This window comes from Castor canadensis, chromosome 4 (assembly GCF_047511655.1).
Source record: "Castor canadensis chromosome 4, mCasCan1.hap1v2, whole genome shotgun sequence".
Classification (NCBI taxonomy): domain Eukaryota; kingdom Metazoa; phylum Chordata; class Mammalia; order Rodentia; family Castoridae; genus Castor; species Castor canadensis.
In genome coordinates, this window is record NC_133389.1 from 68,775,269 (window position 1) to 68,796,596 (window position 21,328).

A 21,328-nucleotide genomic window follows, 5' to 3' on the forward strand; every position below is an offset into this window, starting at 1 on the left:
CTAATATCAGATATCTCATGTGACCACTCTTGATATACTTTTAGAACTACAACCAAAGAGCTTGATGGTCATCAGTCATCCAGGTGAAGCACAGTCCCTGACATGCTCTGAGGTGCTGGTGACTTCGGAGATAGATTATGTGAGCACCAGGGACAGGAGCTGGAAACTATGAAATGAATACAGTTCAGACAATGGCCCTTCTCAAAATACATCAATGACCCTGGGTTTTTTGACCCCCAAACTCTGCCAAGCCACACAAAATTGGGAAAGAATGCACAAAGAGTAGCTCTGCAACCTACATAGAGCATTAAGAAATGGCAGGTTAATTCAGGAAACAAATACTCAAGACTTTAAAATGGAGGTGGTGTTTTAAGAGACTGAAAGGTATGATTGTATACTCATGTGACCTCATTGTTGCTAGTAATTAAAAGGAAAAAATGTTCTGTGGAGAATGAAGATACCTACTAACACACTGAAAAAACTATTAGTGTGTTATTAAAAGTGAGAAAATGGGGGGTAGGTGGTCCAAATAATGTATATACATGTAAGTAAATGTAAAAACAATAAAATAAAAAATGAAAAATAAGAAATAAAAAAAAAGTGAGAAAACCACCTCCTTCCATCTTCATCTCTTCCATCAGGTCTGATATTCATTAAATTTGCTAAGCCCTTTACTTTTCTCTAAAACTCTCTTCTTTTCCTCTAATTATCTTTGCTTCAAACCCTCCCAAGTCTCTGTACATATTTAGCTATCTTTTGGTCTCATTCAGCATGCTGAGGTTTTTCTATAACAAAGGCAGTTCCAATCTTCCTCTAGCTCATTTCCTCCTCTCCTGATTTTCAGCTATGAGACAGTTACAAGTATAGTTTCTTTCTGTCATTACAAAGGTAGAGATAAAGTGACCTGAGAGAAAAGGGAACAGAGTTGGGAAGCTTCAGTCTGCTTCCTCAAGAAGGTGCCATTGAATTAACTTAAGCTTCCAAAGAAACATGACATGGTCAAGCAGAGTTAGGTGGGGAGAAAGTCAAAGGAGAGGTCAGAGAAAAAGCAAGTACATGACACAGAAAGCATGACTCATTTGAATTTTCTTTAGCTTATACATGATGAAAGTGGTGTTTGAAAAGACTAATTTGACAGTAATGTGCTGGATGAATTCAGAGAAAGAAAACTTAAGGCCCAACACCAGGCTACTGAAACAGTTTAAGCAAGAGTTGACTGAAGCTCAATGTAGAATGGTGGTATAAGAGAAATAAAAGCAAAAATATAGGAAAAAAGTGAGAAAATTAGTCAATAAGGAAAATGGTAAGGTACTAGGTGCCAGTGGCTGACACCTGTAATCCTAGCTATTCAGGAGGAAGAGATCAGGAAGATCGTGATTCAAAGTCAGCCCAGGTAAAGCGTTTGGGAGACCCTATCACAAAAAACAAAACAAAACAAAACAAAAAAATCACAAAAAAGGGCAAAAAAAAAAAAAAAAAAGAAAAACAAAAAGGTAAGCTACACACTGTAATGATGACTATATCTGAAAAAGGACTTTTATGCAGACTATAGAAAGGATTTCTACAAACCAACAGATGGACAACACAATAAGAAATGAATGGAATACCTATAGAAACAAGAGATACAAGTAGCTTAAATAAGCACATGGAAAGATATGCTCAACCACGTCAATCATTGGAAGAATACAAATAAAAGCCACAGGTACTGAGCTGGACATGGTGGCACATACCTATAATCCCAGCACTTACTTGCAATCCTAGCACTAGGGAGGCTGAGACAGCAGAATCAAAAACAACCTTTGAGACTTGTCTCAAAAATAACAATCCCAAATCACAAGTATAAATACACATCCACTAGAAGAGCTAAAATTCACAAGGGACAATATATTTTTTTCATTCTTTTTCTTTTTCAGTTTTCTCTCCCTTTCCCCCAGCAAGTTCTCTACCACAAAGCTCTAACTCCAACAATACCATTGATAAGGGTTCACAGAAAATTCTCATCTGCTGATAGAGGTATAAGAAAAGTATCATTTTTCTAATAAACACTAAGCTATTCTATGACCTATTAATTGCATTTCACAGTACGGACCCAAAGAAATAAAAAGTATGACCACAACAAAGGTTTGCATGTTCATAGGTTTATTCACAATAGTGTGTAAACAATCCAAATACCATTAACAAGAGAAAAAACAAATTTGCACAATATACTACTAATTACTGATAAATGCAACATGAATGAATTTTAAAACCTTGTTGAGAAAGAAGGCAGATACAAGAGTATACGAGGTACAACTAATATATGATGAAGGGAATCGGCCCACTGGTTGCCCTGGGTAGGAAGCACTGAGCATGAGGGAGTTTTCTGGGGTGACAGAAATTTTTCACAATATTCTAATTTGGGTGGTGGTAATACTGAGTGTTAAGGATTTGTTAAGGATTTATGAAACTGCCTACTTAACATCTGGGTATTTTTTATTGGATATAAATTATAACTATTACAAAAAAAGTAATGAGGAAAGGTGCTGACAAATGCTGATCTGAATAATGGGTTGCAGGTGGTACTTTTTAACCTGTAAACATATGCTAGATATGTCTCATGTAGATTAACAGCAACACTATTTTTAAAAGTGAGAAAAAGAGATGGCTATCTAAAAGCTTTTATCTAGTACTATTTGGAAATTTGGATACAGCATTCCCACCCGCTGATTTAAAACTATGTAGCCCAGGCTGGCCCCAAACTGAGGGCTAGGATTGTAGGCATGCATTGTCATGCCCAGCTTGACATCCAGATTTTTAAAAAATTCATTTAAAAACTCAACAAACAAATGTGCTTTATGTATTTCTTAGGTTTGCTGGATAATTCATTTAATAAAATTGATTCCCCATGTGAGCAGACTGTTCATCATTAGGAATAAAATGACATGCTATTTCTTCTGATGGAGATACATCATATGTACAAGGAAATTCTATTATTTGTAGATACTGTATAGCATTTGATCACTGAAAAAGCCCAGCCAATCTTCTGGTTGTACTGTTTGCTTTTTTAAGCTAATACTTACAATTCTACTTCTGTTGTTGTTGTTTAGCTGTTTGAACTAATGGTATTGTTTACATTTTATTTGCCTTAGTTTCTTGTATGAATCCTGGTTTCATGGTTGGAAATATTCTGGGTGACTACTTCTGTAGAGTCTTAAAACTCTATTTTAGGTACAAAGAGGACTTCCAAAGAGCCACAAGACGATGAATTAAAAGGTATTCCTAGCTACATGGGAGGTATAGGTAGGAGGATCATAGTCTGAGGCTGGCCTTGGGCAAAAATGCAAGACCCTATCTGAAAAATAACCTAAACCAAAAAGGGATGGAGATGTGGCTCAAGTGATAGAGCACCTGCCTCGCATGAGGACCTGAGCTTAAAAAAAAAAAAAAAAATCTGTGAGACCCTTCATTATTGAATAGATTTAAATGTGAAGGGTTAATTCCTCAGAGATTGTTTTTTCAGGATGAGTATTTCTGCAATTTTGACAATAGCCCAAGTAAACAATGGTGTTTAGTTTAGTATATAACTAAATGGAACATTAAGTAAAAAACACTTAGCACACATTTCACTCTTATTTTTTTCTATAAAAATATATCTCTTTATTAAATAACATGCACAAATATCAACTAGTCATTTCTTAAACAGATATAATTTAGAACAAGATTTAAAGAAATACAAATGCTTAGGTACAATTTAGTATCTTGTTCATGATATTTGAATAGTTTTTTTTTTTAAAAAAATCACTGCTGAAACTAACCATCCTTTACTTTCTTTCATATACTCCATTTCAAGTTTGTCCTAGCATTTGACAGCTTCAGAGAGTATTTTTAATATCAAGAGTCCTTAATCACTTACTTGTTTATAAATTTCCAATGAGAAGGCAGTAACTTTTAAGCTATCCTGATAAACTCTGAGTCACTTTACAGACAAAATCTGTAGATGCAGAATCATGGAGGAGGCTCCAGCTTTTTGAGGTGCCATGGAAAAGGGTGAGGACAGTAGGTAAGACTAAAAAGCCAGATGCCTGCTTTTAAGTCATCAGGATCCTGCTTCCTGCTTTTTTTTCCTTTGACAGCTTGTCCTGTTTGGCCAGTGGTATTTTCCCCCATCCTTTCTCTAGTTGAGACCATCAGAACAAAATGCTCTACAAATTTCTAGTAACTTCAACGTTCAATAACCTGGTTTTTTATTTTTATGATTTGCTACATGACCCCATCAAATTTTCTTTCTAGGCTAAAGTATAAACAAACTTGCATTAAGTTTTTCATATTAAAAAGTATTGCTTTTATAAATTAGTTTTAATGTTCCCAGCATTAATAAACTTAACTGCAAGAAAACCAGTGCTTCAAAATCTACCCTGCCTTTCTGGCTCCATTTACCCAATAAAAAAAGCCCTAAATCTCTCATCTATATTTCTAAAGAAAACTACATCCAGCCTTTATAATAAGTCCTTGCACTGTGTATTTTGTACACGTGCTGCTGCTTTATTGCGCATGCCAAGTACAGTAAGAATGAAAATATAAACTGATGTAAAAATTCAAAACTCCCTAAGCTTAATATGTACCTTTGCACTCAAAACCTTTTCATTCTCTTTCATTAGCTGGGATTTCCAACTTGCAAGTTGAATTAAACCACTTCATTACTCACATATTCTTTCCACTTTCTCTATCAAAATAAAAAACATTCAGTACTATTTTTATAATTCAGGAAAGTATTGTGGAAAGTTTCATAAGTTTTATTGCATATACTTATGATGAATTTTACACTACCCTAATTTTCCTTTCAAAAACTGTCTTGCAAGGTTAGCAGCAGGTTTTACATCTGAAATATTCCTGAATATTTAATCTACATGTTATAGGAGAAACTGTACTTTTCTAAGTACAATGCTAATTATTATAAAAAGCATACCAAATCCTATTTTCAATTACAAAATTTTGCAAATTATGTTTTGTGTCTTGATACAAAGAAAAATACATATATCAATTTTTCACTAACATTTCAGAGATTTACTGGAATATTCCTAAGAATCTTTTACTTATTTTGACTACTAAGTATCTCTTTTTTTGATTTGAGTACTTAGTCTTATTTTAAAAGTGCAAAGGTTATTAAGCTTAAAACATTAAATTTAAGCAATGTAAAAAAGTTTACAATGATTTAACATGGCCAATAAAATTTATTAAACATATTTACATATATCCACAGATTCTTTCATAGTTGAGTATTAAAATAGACATTTACAATTTCAGAATTTTCATTCAAAGGCATTTTTCTGCTCCAGGGGGAAAGAGACTCTCCTGTGACATGAAAAAGAGCTAAAATTTATTTGTATGACTTAATTCTAAATTATGTGTCCAACATAGTAGTCACAGGTTCTCTCATAGGACACTGGTTATGAAACACCTTACAATGTCCCAGGCATCACTTATGGAGAGAGTTAAATCATAAGAATCATGCAATATAACTAAGCCACCATCTTTACAGTTATGGGGATGAACACAAGCTAACTCCAACACATGCATGCCTTATATAAAGGTTTTGCTACCTGAACACACTGCTATTACACCTCAAAAAAACTACAACTTTGGTCCAATAAAACAGACAAAACAGTTTTACAGTTATTTCTTTGTACATATTTTGACTACCAATCCCTTTGTATACATTTTGACCATTAATTACAAGATGTACAACTGCACAATATGTATAAAATAAGTTATTAAAAAGGAAGACGATATTAAAATTTTCAAAAGGAAAACTGTACAGTTAATTTACAGAGATCTTAAACTGAAGAATTTTGTGCCAAGTTTTTCTTCCACATTAGAAACTATTCGGTAGGAATTGAACATTTTAGTTTACTGACATATTTTTAATAAAACCTAAAAGAGATTGGAATACTAGTGGTTATCATGTTACTAGAGTGCTAACAACTTCCAGCGCTATTAGCAGAGTCTCAACTTTTTAAAATACCTACTATGGTCTGCCAACATGCTCTAATCCAACAGTTACTTTTTACCAATATAAATAATAGTTTTGTTAGAAACTGTGTTTGGGCTTAAAATCCAAAATATTTCTCTTCATTTTTAATAAAACGACAGTGTTTACTACTTAACCAACTTAACTGACCCTTACTAACATGAAGGCATAAGCAATATTTTTGTCAAAAGGCTGTATTCCATAGTGTAACGCTTGAGTATCACCAAGTAAAGGACAACACAGTCAAGAAGTACCAACTGCTATATAGGAGTCAACTCAAAGTCATCATTGACATCAACAAGGGGAACATAAAACTCTTGGATTTCATAAATACTGATAGATTTGTAGGTGGCAGGATCAAGTTCTTGGAGTTTGAGCTGCCATTCTAACCTCTGGACGGCATTTAAAGCTGCAGCTTCATGTTGTTGCCTCATTAAAAGACAGGTCTATTTAAAAGAAAAGAAGAGTCAATTATTCTGCTAAATTTGCTCTGTTTAAACCTAATCTCATCCACAGTTTTCTTCAGGGACTAATATGAATACATCAGGAAACTAAAAGGGTATAAATTGTAAGTCTATTTCTGTTCTGCCCTGTTTGTATCAACACACCATGTCTGGGTCTGCAACTTCATATTCATCTTAAAAACTGATTTCATAATATTCTTTTAAATTATGAAATTTCAAATTATCAAAGGGATCATATAATGTAGGGAGAAATGATTCAAAATCTCAAATCAAACAGTTTTGTTTATAGAGCTTTCCTTACTGCTCTCCCATTCTTCATGTGTTAGACAGGCATACTAAGTAAGCACAAAGAACCACAATGGAAACCACTCTTTCTGTGGCAGTTTCAACTTTCCTTTATTTTCTCAATTGTGGTCTGGTATGACCAACTGGTATGTCCTTTCCTAATTATTTCTTCCTAACAGAATATCAGTTTCTGTCTAAGGAGGGGATGAACTCATTTTATGTTAAACACACATACCTTTAGTTTGTCAAATTTATCATCCACATCTTGTAACCAGGACATGAACTGTCTGGCATTAAAGCGATCTCTCACTGAAGTTTTACTATCATCAGACTGAAAGAGAATGTTAAATAAAGTTGAATAATGTAATACAATAAACTGCTTTAAAAATCCGGATCCTGTCTTATAATATCTTTTTATGGCATATGTCCCATTTTTAGTAATGCTGGAAATATACTTCAAAGAAGATAAAGTTTGAAAAAGCTTTTATTTCCATATTGAGTAGACAGAATACTTACTAGAATTCTGAGGGTGAGGTTTTTATTTATTTATTTTTCTTTCTTTTATCATTTTTACATTTACTTACATTTGTATACATTGTTTGGGCCACTTCCCCACTCCTCCTATTTCTCCCACCCTCCTGATTCTGAGCAGAATCTGTTTGGCCCTCTTGTTTTCCAATTTTGTTGAAGAGAAAACACAGGAGATATAACAAGGACATAGCATTCTTGCTAGTTTGAGATAAAGATAGCTGTACAGAGATTCCTAGCGTTGTTTCCATGCACATATGTATTACAACCCACATTGGTTCATCTCTGCCAGACCTCTTCACTTCTTCCAGTCATCTTCCCATAGCAGCCTCTGCTATTTTAAGATTACTTTATTTGCTCCTCTACAGTGAGCACATGAACCACATTCAAGTTTTAGGTTTCCTTCTCTTGCCCTATTCCTCCCGTGCACATTCTCCCCTTAGTGTGTGACCCATGTCCAATAATATTACTGCATTTGTTTTAGGTCTATAATCCACATGTGAGGGAGAACATGTGATTTTTTGGCCTTCTGAGCTTGGCTAACTTCACTTAAGATTATGTTTTCCAGTTCCATCCATTTACTTGCAAATGACAAAATTTCACTCTTCTTTGTAGCTGAATAAAATTCCACTGTGTATAAATACCACATTTTCCGAATCCATTTATCTGTACTGGGGCATCTTGGCTGTTTCCATAGCTTGGCTATTGTAAATAGTGCTACAATAAACATGGGTGTGTATGTGTCTTTGGAATAACCTGAGTCGCATTCCTTCGGGTATATCCCTAGGAGTGGGATTGCTGGATCATATGGCAGCTCTATGTTTAGTTTTTTAAGAAGCTTCCATATTGTTTCCAAAGTGATTGTACTAGCTTACATTCTCACCAGCAGTGCATGAGGGTTCCTTTTTGCCCACATCTTCACCAACATTTGTTGTTGCTGGTATTCTTGATGATAGCTATTCTAACAGGAGTAAGGTGGAATCTTAGTGTGGTTCTGATTTGCATTTCTTTTACGGCCAGGTATGGTGAGCATTTCTTCATGTGTTTTTTTGACCATCTGGACCTCTTCCTTTCAAAGAGTTCTGTTTAGTTCAGTTGCCCACTTCTTTATTGGTTCATTGATTTTGGGGGAAGCTTAGTTTCTTGAGCTCCCTGTTTATTCTGATTATCAGTCCTTTGTCTGATGTATAGCTAGCAACTATTTTCTCCCACTTTGTGGGTGGTCTCTTCAATTTAGACATCATTTCTTTTGTTGTGTAGAAGCTTTTAAATTTCATGTAGTCCCATTTGTCTATCCTTTCTCTTAGTTGGTGGGCTGCTGGAGTTCTACTGAGGAAGTCCTTGCTTCCAGAGTGTTCCCTACCTTTTCCTGCAAGGTTTCGGGTCTGATATTAAGGTCTTTAATCCACTTTGAGTTGATACTAGTACAGGGTGATAAATATATGGATCTAGTTTGTTTTCTGCAGACAGGTATGTTTTTTGGTGCCTTTGTGAAAAATAAGGTGGGTATAGCTGTGTGGATTCATATCCAGGTCCTCTATTCTATTCCACTGGTCTTCACATCTCTTTTTGTGCCAGTACCATGCTGTTTTTATTGCTATTGCTCTGTAATATAGTTTGAAGTCGGGTATTGTGATGCCTCTAACATTGCTTTTTGCTCAGTACTGTCTTGGCTATTCACTGTCTCTTGTGTTTCCAAAAGAACTTTAGGGTAGATTTTTCAATTTCTGTGATGAATGTCGTTGGGATTTTGATGGGAATTATGTTGAACATATAGATTGCTTTTGGTAGTAGAGCAATTTTTACTGTGTTGATTCTGCCAATCCATGAGCATCTCTTTCTTCAGTGGTTTGTAGTTCTCCTTGTAGAGGTCATTCACATCCTTTGTTAAATTTATTCCTAGGTTTTTTTTTTTTTTTTTGAGGCTACTGTAAATGGAATTGTTTTCCTATATTTTTTCTCAATTTGTTCACTAGAAAGGCTACTGATGTTTCTAAGTTGATTTTATATTCTGCTATATTGCTGAAGCTATTTATGGTGTCTAGAAGTTTTTAGGTAGAGTTTTTTGGGTCTTTGAGGTATAGGCTCATCTGCAAATAGAGATACTTTGACTATTTCTTTACCTATTTGTATTCCTTTTATTTCTTCTTCTTGAGTTATTGCTATGGCTAGGAATTCCAGGACTATGTTGAATAGGAGTAGGGAAAGTGGGCAGAGGATGAGGTTCATAGTTACTAAACAGAAACCTATTGCTCTTCAAGTTAAACATGATTCTTAAAAAGGCATGTCATATGAATTATGTGCCTGTGACAGCATTCCCCACCCCCGCCCCCCGCAGGACTTGGGTTTATACTCAGGGCTTCATGCTTACAAAGAAGGCACTCTAGTGCTTGAGCCATACGTGTAGTCCATTTTGCTCTGGTTATTTGGAGACAGGGGTCAGGGCTGGCCTCAAACTGTGATTCTCCTGATTTCAGCCTCCCAAGTAGGTAGGATTATAGGCGTGAGCTGTGAGCCATCAGTGCCCAATCTGTGACATCCTTATTAAAGGATAACTGACTTCAGAATTTTAATGTTAAAAATTTACCATATGTAGGGGAGAAAAAGGCGAGAGACAGTTGCCTTTGTACTTCACATTTCTTTAGAACCAATCTTTTGGAGTGCTAATAAAGAAATTCTGTACCAACTCTTCAAGTATATCTGTTTTGGAATTAAGACAGGCTACACTTAAGTTTCTGTTCTGTACCTTTCTGTGTAATCTTGAACTAATACACACTTCTCAGCTTGCTTTGAAAGAGTGTCCCAAAGCCCTCACCACAATGCTGGTGCGTAGGGAACACTCAATCAATCACTCCAAGCACTATTATTACTCCCGTTTACCAACACTGTCATGACATCTGGGCACCAGAAATCCATAGTCACACTACTCATATTCTTAGCAATCATTACTTCCTCTTTGATCCCCAAGGAAAGTATTTTGTCTACTTTAAAATTTTATTGTTGAATCTTTTTTAATATTACAAGTTTAGTTTGAAAAGGAGGAAGTATGATAGGAGAGTAGGAAAGTGGATGATCTAAGTCCAGGGCCGACTTTCCTGCCTTAGTTCCTCAGAGATTGTTCTCACAAGAAGTAAGCCTGCAACTCAGATCTGCTCTAAAGCCATGGTGTTCTGTATTTAATTAAGCCTAAAAATTCAGAATTGCTTTTAGAATAAATTTTCCTGTCAGGAGAATAAGTCTCATTTTGCTATTTCATCAAGCTTAATTTAAAATCAGGTGATCTGATTTTAAATCAGGAAATGTGGGGCAAGGTCTAATAAATAAATTATTAAAACCCCTCTTAAAAGGAGAGAATAAAGAAAGTCAGGTAGAAATCCAAGAAAAGTAAAAGTAGTCTAAAGCAATAATTTCTCAGCTTAATGTGAAAAACATTTTTCCTTAAGAGGATGGTTACTCTTTTTCTTCTTTGGTGGTACTGGGGTTTGAACTCAGGGCATCACACTTGCTAAGAAGACATTCTATCTCTTGAGCCATACCCCCAGCCCAAGAGGATGATTGTTTTCCAGTCCTTTAATTATTAGATCAATTGTTTCCAACCTGTTTCATCTCTGATTTTGGGATCATTCTCAGTTTAACCAGGAAAACTTTTTTTTTTTAAATTCCTTTTCTTTTTGCAGTACTGGGGATTAGACCCAGGGCCTGTGCATGTTGGGCAAGAGCTCTACCACTGAGTTACATCTCCAGCTCCAAACTACTTTTTTTTTTTTTTAAAGTTCTCCCTTAATCTCATATGAGGCTAAGCATTCCCCACTCTGCTCTGTATCACCACTGTATGTTTTCACCTGTATTTCCTAAAGTCAAATACTTTTCTTAAGAACTAATTATATAATAGTCTGTTCAGAAAACCCCAACACTTTCAGATGAAATAAAAGTTAGTAGTTCAAAGCTGAAATCTACTGATCTAGTTCAATTTCTTTTCCATATAGATGAGAAAAATATGGTCCAAAGAGGACTTTGTATCTTTCTCTGGACTATCCCCTATAACCTTTATATTGTTAGTTTGTTTTAAAATAGCATTTCACAGTCTGCTTTTGGGTGACAATCTTTCACTGATTGTATTTTAAAATTTTAGTTGTACCTTTTTCTCTTTTCATCGATGAGTTTCTTTCTGGTTTATGAGGCACAAAAAGTTATAAAAACTGATATAGCTGATTCTAAGTTCACGTAATTTGTATGTGGCAATAAACTTTATTAAAGATACACTTCCAATTTTCCAGTTTATTTCATTCCACCAACATCAACATTCAAGGACCAAAATGGGAAACTGGTCCTGTCTGAGCTCTGTTATACCTGCTGTTCCACCTGTCTATACTGTTTTTCATGTACAATAGCTTTCCAGCTAGTTGAAGGTCACAACTAACCATATAATAAACATCTACATTAGAAACAATGTCAAATTGTAGTTATCTGTGAGGGCACTATCCTAAATATATGTGTGTGTATTATGATTATCTAGAGGACCAGCTTCTCTGGAAGTAATTTCATTTAAGAATTGTATTTCTCCTGAGTTTTAATGATTGTTTAACATTCTTCTATGGAAATTGATTCTAAAACCAACCGCACTGTATTACTTGAAAGCATTTTGTATGTATCAACAAGCACTTTACCTGTGAGTCCAACGGCACATTGTATACTTCCGCATCCAGTAAGACAGTACAAGCACTAAATGGCAGTGTTTGATTTGCCAATGTTCTTGCAGCTCTGTAATGAACTCGTAGAACTTCCTGTTCATTGGATACAATAAGTTTTTCCTGGTTGAAAAAGAATTAACAAATCAATTCTTCAATGACTTGTTTTTGAAATAAGATAAAATCACTTAAGATGTGCTAAATAATCTTAGCCTCGGAGTAGCTTTTGCTTCACAGAGTACTTTTTGATATACCTATTCTGACATTTAACATGAAGAAAGTCATATAATATGTGGTCTTTTTGTGACTGGTTAGTTTCACTTAGCATATTTTCAACCTCTGTCCATACTGCAGCATATACTAGGTACTTCATTCCTGTCTATGGACAAATAACATTTGCCCGATACATTAGTCAATCATTTGGGTTTGGGGTGGCAGAACATGCCACTTTGGCATAGGGTTATTTTGAGCTGAAGTCACTTGAAAAACAAGCAAGTGCAAGAGCATCCTGACCTCCCTCTTCTTTCCTGAATGTAGGAGATATTACTGCCATTTAAAAGATGTCCTCTCCATACATGAGAAAAACATCCTTATCACCAGAGATGGGGAATCAACTCTGCAAACAGACCTTGCTAAAATAACTTTTATCTTCTTTTAGCTTTCTTTAGTGTCTTTTGCATTATTTCCTTTCTTTGTCCAACCTAACATAAAAGCATTTATATTTCACCACTTCTTTGAGTTTTCATTTTCTTAATAGGGCTCCTGGATCACGAAAAACTTAAAAAGCACACATCTGTATGCTTTTTTTCTCGTTAATCTACCCATGTCAATTTAATTCTCAGGCCCAGGCAGAAGACCTCAGAGAGCAGACGTAAATTTGTTTCCTTTACAGGTTATCTTTTGAGGCTATTATAAAAAAATGCTGTTATGAACATTCACAGTTAAGTTTTTGTTTGAACATATGTTTTCATTTCTCTTGGGTACATAACTAGAGTGGAATTGCTGGTTGTAGAGTCTGTTTAACTTGTTGAGGAACAAACTATTTTCCACAGCAGACTGTATCATTTTACGTTTCCACAAGTAATGAATGAGGATTCAAATTTCCCTAAACCCTTCTCAACACTTGTCATTGTGTCTTTTTGGCAGAGGTAAAGTTGTATCCTCTTGTGATGCCAACTCTCTTTTATGTTGAATACTATCACGGAAATAAACATACCCTGCTTTAATGAATTAAGTGGGGTCCAAAACTCCCAGTTACATAATAGGCAGAGTCCTACATTTTCTGAAATGCGATGAGCAATCTTCTGCATTTAGCAGAGTGGAAATTCCAGAGACCCAGTTGCAAATCTCAACCCCTCCTGATCCTTGCTATAAACTTGGTGCTAACTATTTTGGGCTTAAATATCAATGGGGAAACCTGTGGCTGATGAGGATGCCAAGGACAGAGTAGTGACTCCAGGAACTCCCCAGGTATATGACATTCCTAATTTTGTTGTCATTCACTGGGAGGCTGGACTGGGAGAATATAAAGGATATGTTTTGACTTTTTTTTTTTAAATTTTTATTGTTTTATTATTCGTATGTGCATACAATGCTTGGGTCATTTCTCCCCCCTGCCCCTACCCCATCCCTTACCACCCATTCCGCCCACTCCCTCTTCCCCACCCCATCCATACCCAGCAGAAACTATTTTGCCCTTATCTCTAATTTTGTTGAAGAGAGAGTATAAGCAATAATTGGAAGGAACAAGGGTTTTTGCTGGTTGAGATAAGAATAGCTATACAGGGAGTTGACTCACATTAATTTCCTGTGCATGTGTGTTACCTTCTAGCTTAATTCTTTTTGATCTAACCTTTTCTCTAGTTCCTGGTCCCCTTCTCCTATTGGCCTCAGTTGCTTTTAAGGTATCTGCTTTAGTTTCTCTGCATTGAGGGCAACAAATGCTAGCTAATTTTTTAGGTGTCTTACCTATCCTCACCCTTCCCTTGTGTGCTCTCGCTTTTATCATGTGCTCAAAGTCCAATCCCCTTGTTGTGTTTGCCCTTGATCTAATGTCCACATATGAGGGAGAACATACGATTTTTGGTCTTTTGGGCCAGGCTAACCTCACTCAGAATGATGTTCTCCAATTCCATCCATTTACCAGCAAATGATAACATTTTTGTCTTTTCTTTACTACCATGCTCAAAATTCTGTCCTCAAATGACAAGAACTTTAAGAGTTCTTTCACTGGAGAATGCAGGCCATTATACAACTATGTGCATTATTGTAGAGTTTTACTGTATTTAGAATTTAGTGAAAAGACAAAGAAATATGACAGTAACTAATTATTATGTGACAACACTAAAAAAGTGCTGTCTGTTTATAATTTATTAATTTAAGTTTAAAGTATAATTTCAAGTAATAAATATCTAAAAATTTGATCTGATAGTAAGAAAAAAATAGCTAGGAGTTACTGTCTAAAAAACTTGGTTGAGGGTATATATAAGCTATATACTCAGGTATATAGCTTAGTGGTAGAGTATTTCCTATCATGTATAAGGTCCTGGTTTCGATCCCTAGCACCATAAAACAAAACACAAAACAAAATAAACTGGTTGAAGTCCTACAGAAATTAAAAGCAATAACCATAATACCTCAAAAGCAAACACCGTATGAGAAATGTATTTCCTTCCACAAGAAATATATTTTCTAAAGTTAAACTCCTTCTTTCCTAAATAATAGAGATATGTTGCTTAATTGATAGTCCAACTATCTCATTATACATCAGTCTCAACTTTGTGTCTTTGAACCCCTCTCAAACAGTTATGGGTGTGCTATTTGAGTTAACCCTCAAACAAGTTATGGGTGTGCTGAAGTTTTTGAGAAGGGAGAAGTTCTGAGGAAAGAGGCCAGGGCTCTGGCTACAAGCCTTGTTCATTCATTTAGTATAGTATCTGCACTGTATTTTCTGAAGGGAAAGTGAACTAGAACAAAAGTTCTTTACTTAGGGTCCTCATACTCCAAAGAGGCCAATGTATGGGGCAGGGGTGGATTGTGAACTTGGATTCAAAAGACTGCCTATATTTTTACTAACGTCCAGTTAGCATTTCTTTATGAATGCAATCCACAAATTATATAAAATCAGAACTACCTGCCACCAAATCATCCACAGAATGGATATGATATTTTCAACTTATATCACAGCTGTTAGAAATGTTCTCCCAAATTTTTACACTAATTTCTTCTTCAAAATTTCAGCAGTTGCAGTATTCTCTCTTCCCCCCTCCCTTTGAAGTTATTTTCCATAGTTTTAGTTACCTATGGTCTGAAAATATTAAATGGAAAAATCCAGAAATAAACAATTCATAAATTTTTAATTGTGTGCCATTCTGAGTAGCATGATGAACCTCTATCATCTTGCTCTGTTCCTCTTGGGTCATGAGTCATTCCTTTGCTCAGCATATACACTGTATAGACTACTCACTTATTAGTAGCTCAGTAGCCTTGTTGGTTATCATGATGTCATGATATCACAGTGTTTGTGTTTTAAGTAGCCCTAATTTTACTTAATAATGGCCCCAAAGTTCAAGGGTAGTGATGCTGACAATTTGGATAAGCCAGAGACTCCAGGAAGTGAAAACATGGTAAGTTCTTGACTCACAAGAAATCATATGCTGAGGTTGCTATGATCTAAAGTAACAGTAAATCTTCTATCAGTGAAATTTTGAAGTAAAAACAAATTTTTCTTGCTAGTTTTGCTTTGCCATCTCAAACTGCAAAATATGGCCACAGTGTATATACAGCACAGTAAGTCATTTGAGGAGAGAGATCAAATTTACGTAATTTTTATTATAGTCTATTGTTATAACCGTCCATTTTATTATTAGCTATTATTGTTAATCTCTTACTGCACCTAATTTATCAATTAAACTTTGCCAGGGGTGTGTATGTATAGGGAAAAACTATATATAGGAGGTGGCAATATCTGTGGTTTCAGGCTCCACTGGATGTCTTGGAATGTATCTTCCATAGTATTAGGTTACTGCTATTTGCTAGGTACTAAGCAATTCTGCAGTTAGTAGTTATTCAGCCACCAAACGTTAAAGCTGTTTATTCTTATACTGGCCAGACATTTAAGATGCTTCCTAGTGTGTGTAACTCTAAATTATTTGTAAATATATGAGGAAGGTGGTGTTATTTTGTTCTCTGTTAAAAGTTCTGCATGTTGAATAGTTCAAGTGAGACTTCTTAATTGTCTCTAGGGTGGCAAGGTCTTCAGTAACCTGGACTACAGTGTAGATGAGTATTATTACCAGGTGGCTTCAAATGTGTGTGTGTGATGGCTGAAAGAACTATCGACGTGTTTATATAACCTTACTGCTTACTGCTAACAAACTGCTCACTGACAATGACCAGTGCTTCTTTTTCTTATTTGTTGCTTCTCTTTATAATCTTATGAATTTTACTTCATTCATTTAAAAACATTATTCTAAAAAGTTTTCAAATTTCCCAGATCGTTACAGAGGATTACTGTATAAGAAAAGGTAAGTCTCTGCTCTGGGGACCAACAGTGTAAAAAATCAAAGATAAAAATAGGCATGTTTCTGTAATGAAGGATCACAGCTTACATTATACTTCCAGAATCCTTCAAACCCTCCTACAAGATTAAGGTGTTAAACTTTTGTAAATTCAAGCGAAATAATTTTCGTGATTTCTATAAAAAACTAGATAGTTTTTTTTCCTTGTCATTGCATGCCAAGACTGAAAATCAGATACTAAGGTAGAACTGTAAGAACAAATAGTCTTTGCACATCAACTCTGAAGCAGTTGGTGCGTTAAGCAGCCATTTTGGAAATCTGAGGGTCCTACTAGGACTCTATTTCTCTAGTTCTGCAAATTAAACAAATGATGATAAATTACAAAAAATGTATCTTAGCAAGCACAAGACCCTAAGTACAAGTCCCAGTCCCACAATATATACAGATATATATACATAGATATCTATCTATATATTATTCCAACATGAATTGTAAGACAATAGCAACAATCCTAAAATAGGTATAAAAACTCTCCTTTTAACTGAATAAGCACAAGGCAACAAAATCAAAATATTTCTCAAAATGACTCTAAGTAAGGAAAATCCACTGGTGAAAACCTGTAGGCCATTTTATTGTACAGGTAAATATATATTTAAATGCATCTTACCCTTTCAATACTGTGTTGCAAACGTAGCTTCATCCTTACAACTTCCTGTTGCCGAAAAAGCTCTTTAAGTGGATCTGACAGTGAAGGTGGTGGTGTAATCTAATTAGAAAACATACATGGTTAAATATTTGGATTTATTTATAGTAATAGGGTTTTTTTTTTGTGGTACCGGGGTTTGAACTTAGGGCCTCAAACAGCAATCTACCACTTGAGCAATGCCTCAGTCATTTTGCTTAAAAGCAAAAAAACTAAAGTTTGTTTTTCAATTAAGGTATCGCATGTTTGACCAGGCCAACCTCAGACTAACATCTTCCTACCTCAGCATTCCAGTAGCTGGGATTTTGGGCTTACACCATCACGTCTGGCTTATTTCTGAGATAGTGCCTTGCTAACTTTTGGCTAAATTGACATCCTCTTATCTCTGTATTACTTCCCCCCTAGAATAATAGGTTATTCTTTTAAACTTTTAGCATGTAACAAATTCTGATGTTCCATGGATTAAATAATACAGTATTGTGGTGGTTTACTTTTATTGGATTGCAAAATGACTAGATTAGTAAAGGACACCTGTGGGTGTTGTGTATAAGAGTGTTTGTAGAGACAAACAGATCATGAGGGATCTGACCTAACCAATGGTTCGACCCATTCAAAATCTGAATAGACTACTGAGATGTGGTAGAACTGTGGAAGGTGAGGCCTAGCTGGAAGTGGGCTGCTAGAAGTGGGATAAAGAAGCACGTCTTTTATGGGTGTATCTTGTCCTAGGCCCTTCCTGTCTTCCCCTCTTCTGCCTGGTGGCCATAAAGTGAGAAGCCTCTGTCACACATTCACACTGCCATGATATCCTGCCTTGCCTTAAGCCCAAAGGACTTGATCCAGCCAAGCTTGAACTGAAACCTCCAAATTCTTGAGCCAAAATAAATCCTTCCTCCTTTTAAATTGTTTTTCTCAGGTGTCTGTCACACTAGGAAGTCTAATACAAGAACCAATTATACAATTGGTTGTTACTTCTCAGCCAATTCCAATTGTCTGAAACATAGCAGAGCATTCTAGCATGCTTAGGTGTTTGGATTCTGAGGCTACAGTAAATTTCATAGTATTAGAAGGACTAAGAAAGTTATTTACTACAGACAGATATTTTAGAACAGTAGGTTATAGCTCACAGGGAGAGAGAGAGAGAGAGAGAGCGATCACATCAACAGAAAAGCTGGTATAAAAACAGAGGAAACACTCCTAAGGATTATAGCAGTCCAATAAGCCTAATAAGACTCTTTGTAGACATGATAAAAATCAAACAATAAAAGTCCTAGTGTTCCATTTAGTGAAATATCTCACATAAAAGTAGGTGAAATGGTCTAATGAATTTGTTGTTTGCAAATTTATTAAATGTGATATCTCATATCACTTTTCTACCATAATTAAAAATTTAATGATTCATTTCTAACTTGGTATTATAGTGGATTGTGCTTTCTGGTAGATGCTAGAGGTGAAGGAAGTTGACTCAATCTTTGCATGTATTGTACTGATAATGTAAAGAGACATGCAAGTATGGCAACAACCATCTGTGACACTGAAATCTCCCTACCCTGCTATTACCTTACCCTTGTTTATATGATTACCATCAGTGTACTGGGAAAAGTAAGCTAACTGTCAACTCTATTAGGAAGTGGGACAACCACTTATTATCTGCTTAATGATGTGGTACCATAGGAACTACAGGACACTGTATATGAAAAGCTCTTATCAAAGAACCAAACCTGGATTTACTAAGACTTTGTAACTAGCAAACAGGAATATGGGGAACCAAAAAAACGTTAGATAACATCACAAAGACTCAATCATTCAAATTCTACAGACTAACTTATTGGGGATGAGAATTTTTAAATTGCAATAATAGATTGATTTATATCCTGTGAACTGCTTTTAATAGCAAGAGCTACTTAAAGAGTTTGGTGCTACTATTGCCATTTTTTTTGCGGGGCTGGGGGGGGGGGAAGTACTGGAGTTTGGAATTCAAGGCCTTGTGCTTGCTAGGCAGGTGCTCTACCACTTGAACCACTTTACCAGTCCTTTTTTTGTGTGTTGGGTATTTTCGAGATAGGGTCTCACAAATTATTTGCTTGGACTAGCTTCAAACCACGATCCTCCTGATCTGTGCCTCCCAACTAGCTAGGATTACAGGCATGAGCCCCTTTTTGCTTTTAGTAATTTTTGGAATAGGGTCTCACTGATTTTTGCTCAGGATCAGCCTGGACTGTGATCCTAGTTAGTCTTTCTGCTTAGCTTGGACAACAGGTGCACACCACTATACCGAATTATTGTTGAGATGGGGTCTTACTGACTTTTTGCCTGGGCTGGTCTCAAATTGCAATCTTCCTGACCTCTGCCTCCCGAGAAGGTAGGATTACAGGCATGTATCACCATGCCCAGAGATGCCATTGTTTTAATTTTATTCTAGTTACCTTGAGGAGCACAGAGGAAGAAAATCTACTCATCTAAGATTGGGGTGCCAGAGCAAGCTTCTGTGAGAGGGCAATATCTGAGCTGCATCTTAAAGAAAGAGCAAAGTAAAATTAGAGAAATAAGCTGTCGTGGAGAACAAAGGAAAAGAAGGGAGGTAAGTGTCTCTAGAAAAGAGGATGAGTTATCAAAGGTATGAAACAAAGAAATAGGATGGTATGTGTGGGTAACTGCAGGCAATCTAGAGTTCGTGAGTGTTAAATTTGGTGAAAGGCATGAAGGTTAGTTTATTCTGTTAATCAGCTTTTCTTAAAGCATATGTCTCACAGAACATGTTCCCATCAAGATAACCTCCAAGAAATGGTCCCTGGAATAATTTTGGGAAACATTATATACTGTGTATTTGTATACATTTGCTTAGGGGTCGCACAACACATTATAGGTTCTAGGAAGTTCTGAAGTGAAACAACCTACTCAATTTAAGAATAACAGTGCGTTCTCCAAACTTTTTGACCATGAAATCTCTCCCCCAATCCACACAGAAGGTATTTATTACATGCTATGGAATTATGTAGAACACAACAGGACAGATTTTATATGTAATGGAGAACTACTGAAAGGTCTTATAGCTTACTGCTGTATCTGGAAAACAGATACAAATGGGATAAGACTGAGGCCAAGAATTAAGGAAGGTAATTACTGTTATATTGGTGTAAGTGGATGACAGGGTGGAGAAGATGGGGTTTAAAAGTACTGGTGACTGACTGAATACAAGGGATAAAAAGGAGTGAATAGTTGAGGAGATTCACATATTTTCAGTGTGAGAACAGGAGGCTTCTAATAGAGACACAGAGCACAGGGGAAAAAAGAGAAGCAGGTTTGGGTAAATTCAGTCCAGTGCTGACACCTGAGTTTGTGAAGCTTAGGGCACATGCAGGTAGAGCTACACACTCAGCAAAAACAGAAGCCAAGAAGAGGTTTGGGAAGAATATACAAATCTAGAAATTAATATAGATCACATATAGAGGGAAGTTAAAATCAAAGGAATCTATGCAGACTTTCTGAGGAAGCTTTCCTTTTGCTGTTTTGCTTATCTACCTTTAACAGATTTTATCTTTCAATATCAGAGTCCTAGTAGCCTTGGAAATAATTATTTTCTTGGTGGATTCTTAGGGGTATATATACTTTCTTCTTATCAACCACTCTTAGAACATGTCTGTAGGGTTTCTGTAAAGTGTGTTGTTGCCAGTGACCACAGTACATCCCAAATTGTGGTATCTTTTTTTTGTCCCTGTTCATTTGATTTAGGCAATTTGATCTGCAGTTTTTTTGGTTTTCCTCTGGAAAAGATGGTAGCATTCTGGTTAAGTTGTGAGGAAAGCATTTACCCACAGCTGACTTTAGGGATGTTTTACTATGGTTTCAATAGGTTTTGCAACAAACATGAGTGTGAAAGTTATTTTGATAAAAGAGCAATTTATTGGCTGGGAGAAAACAAATGGATAAAACAAAACTGCTAAGTATGAAAAATGTGCTAGTAGTGATTTTTGTTATGAGTTTTATTATTTTTTCAAACCAAACTTTGAACAAGTGAGTTTCAGACCACTAAACTCAAAAGTACAGTTTTTTATGAGCAGCAAGTTGGAGTTCACCTATTAGCCTTAGTAAATAGGATCCTTAAAAATCACTTAGAACTAGATACTATAATG

The 21,328-nt window shown here is 35.8% G+C and overlaps 1 protein-coding gene across 14 annotated transcripts in view; it reads right to left on the reverse strand.

Moving 5' to 3' along the window:
• Positions 1 to 2,118: 2,118 nt before the first annotated feature.
• The window catches only part of Ankrd12 (ankyrin repeat domain 12), a 149,447-nt gene continuing 130,237 nt past the window's right edge, over positions 2,119 to 21,328 (reverse strand). For all 14 annotated transcript variants that reach the window (XM_020184901.2, XM_020184897.2, XM_020184906.2 and 11 more), the window contains 4 exons: positions 17,160 to 17,258; positions 11,952 to 12,095; positions 6,992 to 7,087; positions 2,119 to 6,453 (listed from right to left, as the gene is read on the reverse strand). In XM_020184901.2, the coding sequence (XP_020040490.1) occupies positions 6,268 to 6,453; positions 6,992 to 7,087; positions 11,952 to 12,095; positions 17,160 to 17,258 (525 nt within the window). In that variant the 3' untranslated portion in view covers positions 2,119 to 6,267. The remainder of the gene's footprint in view (positions 6,454 to 6,991; positions 7,088 to 11,951; positions 12,096 to 17,159; positions 17,259 to 21,328) is intronic.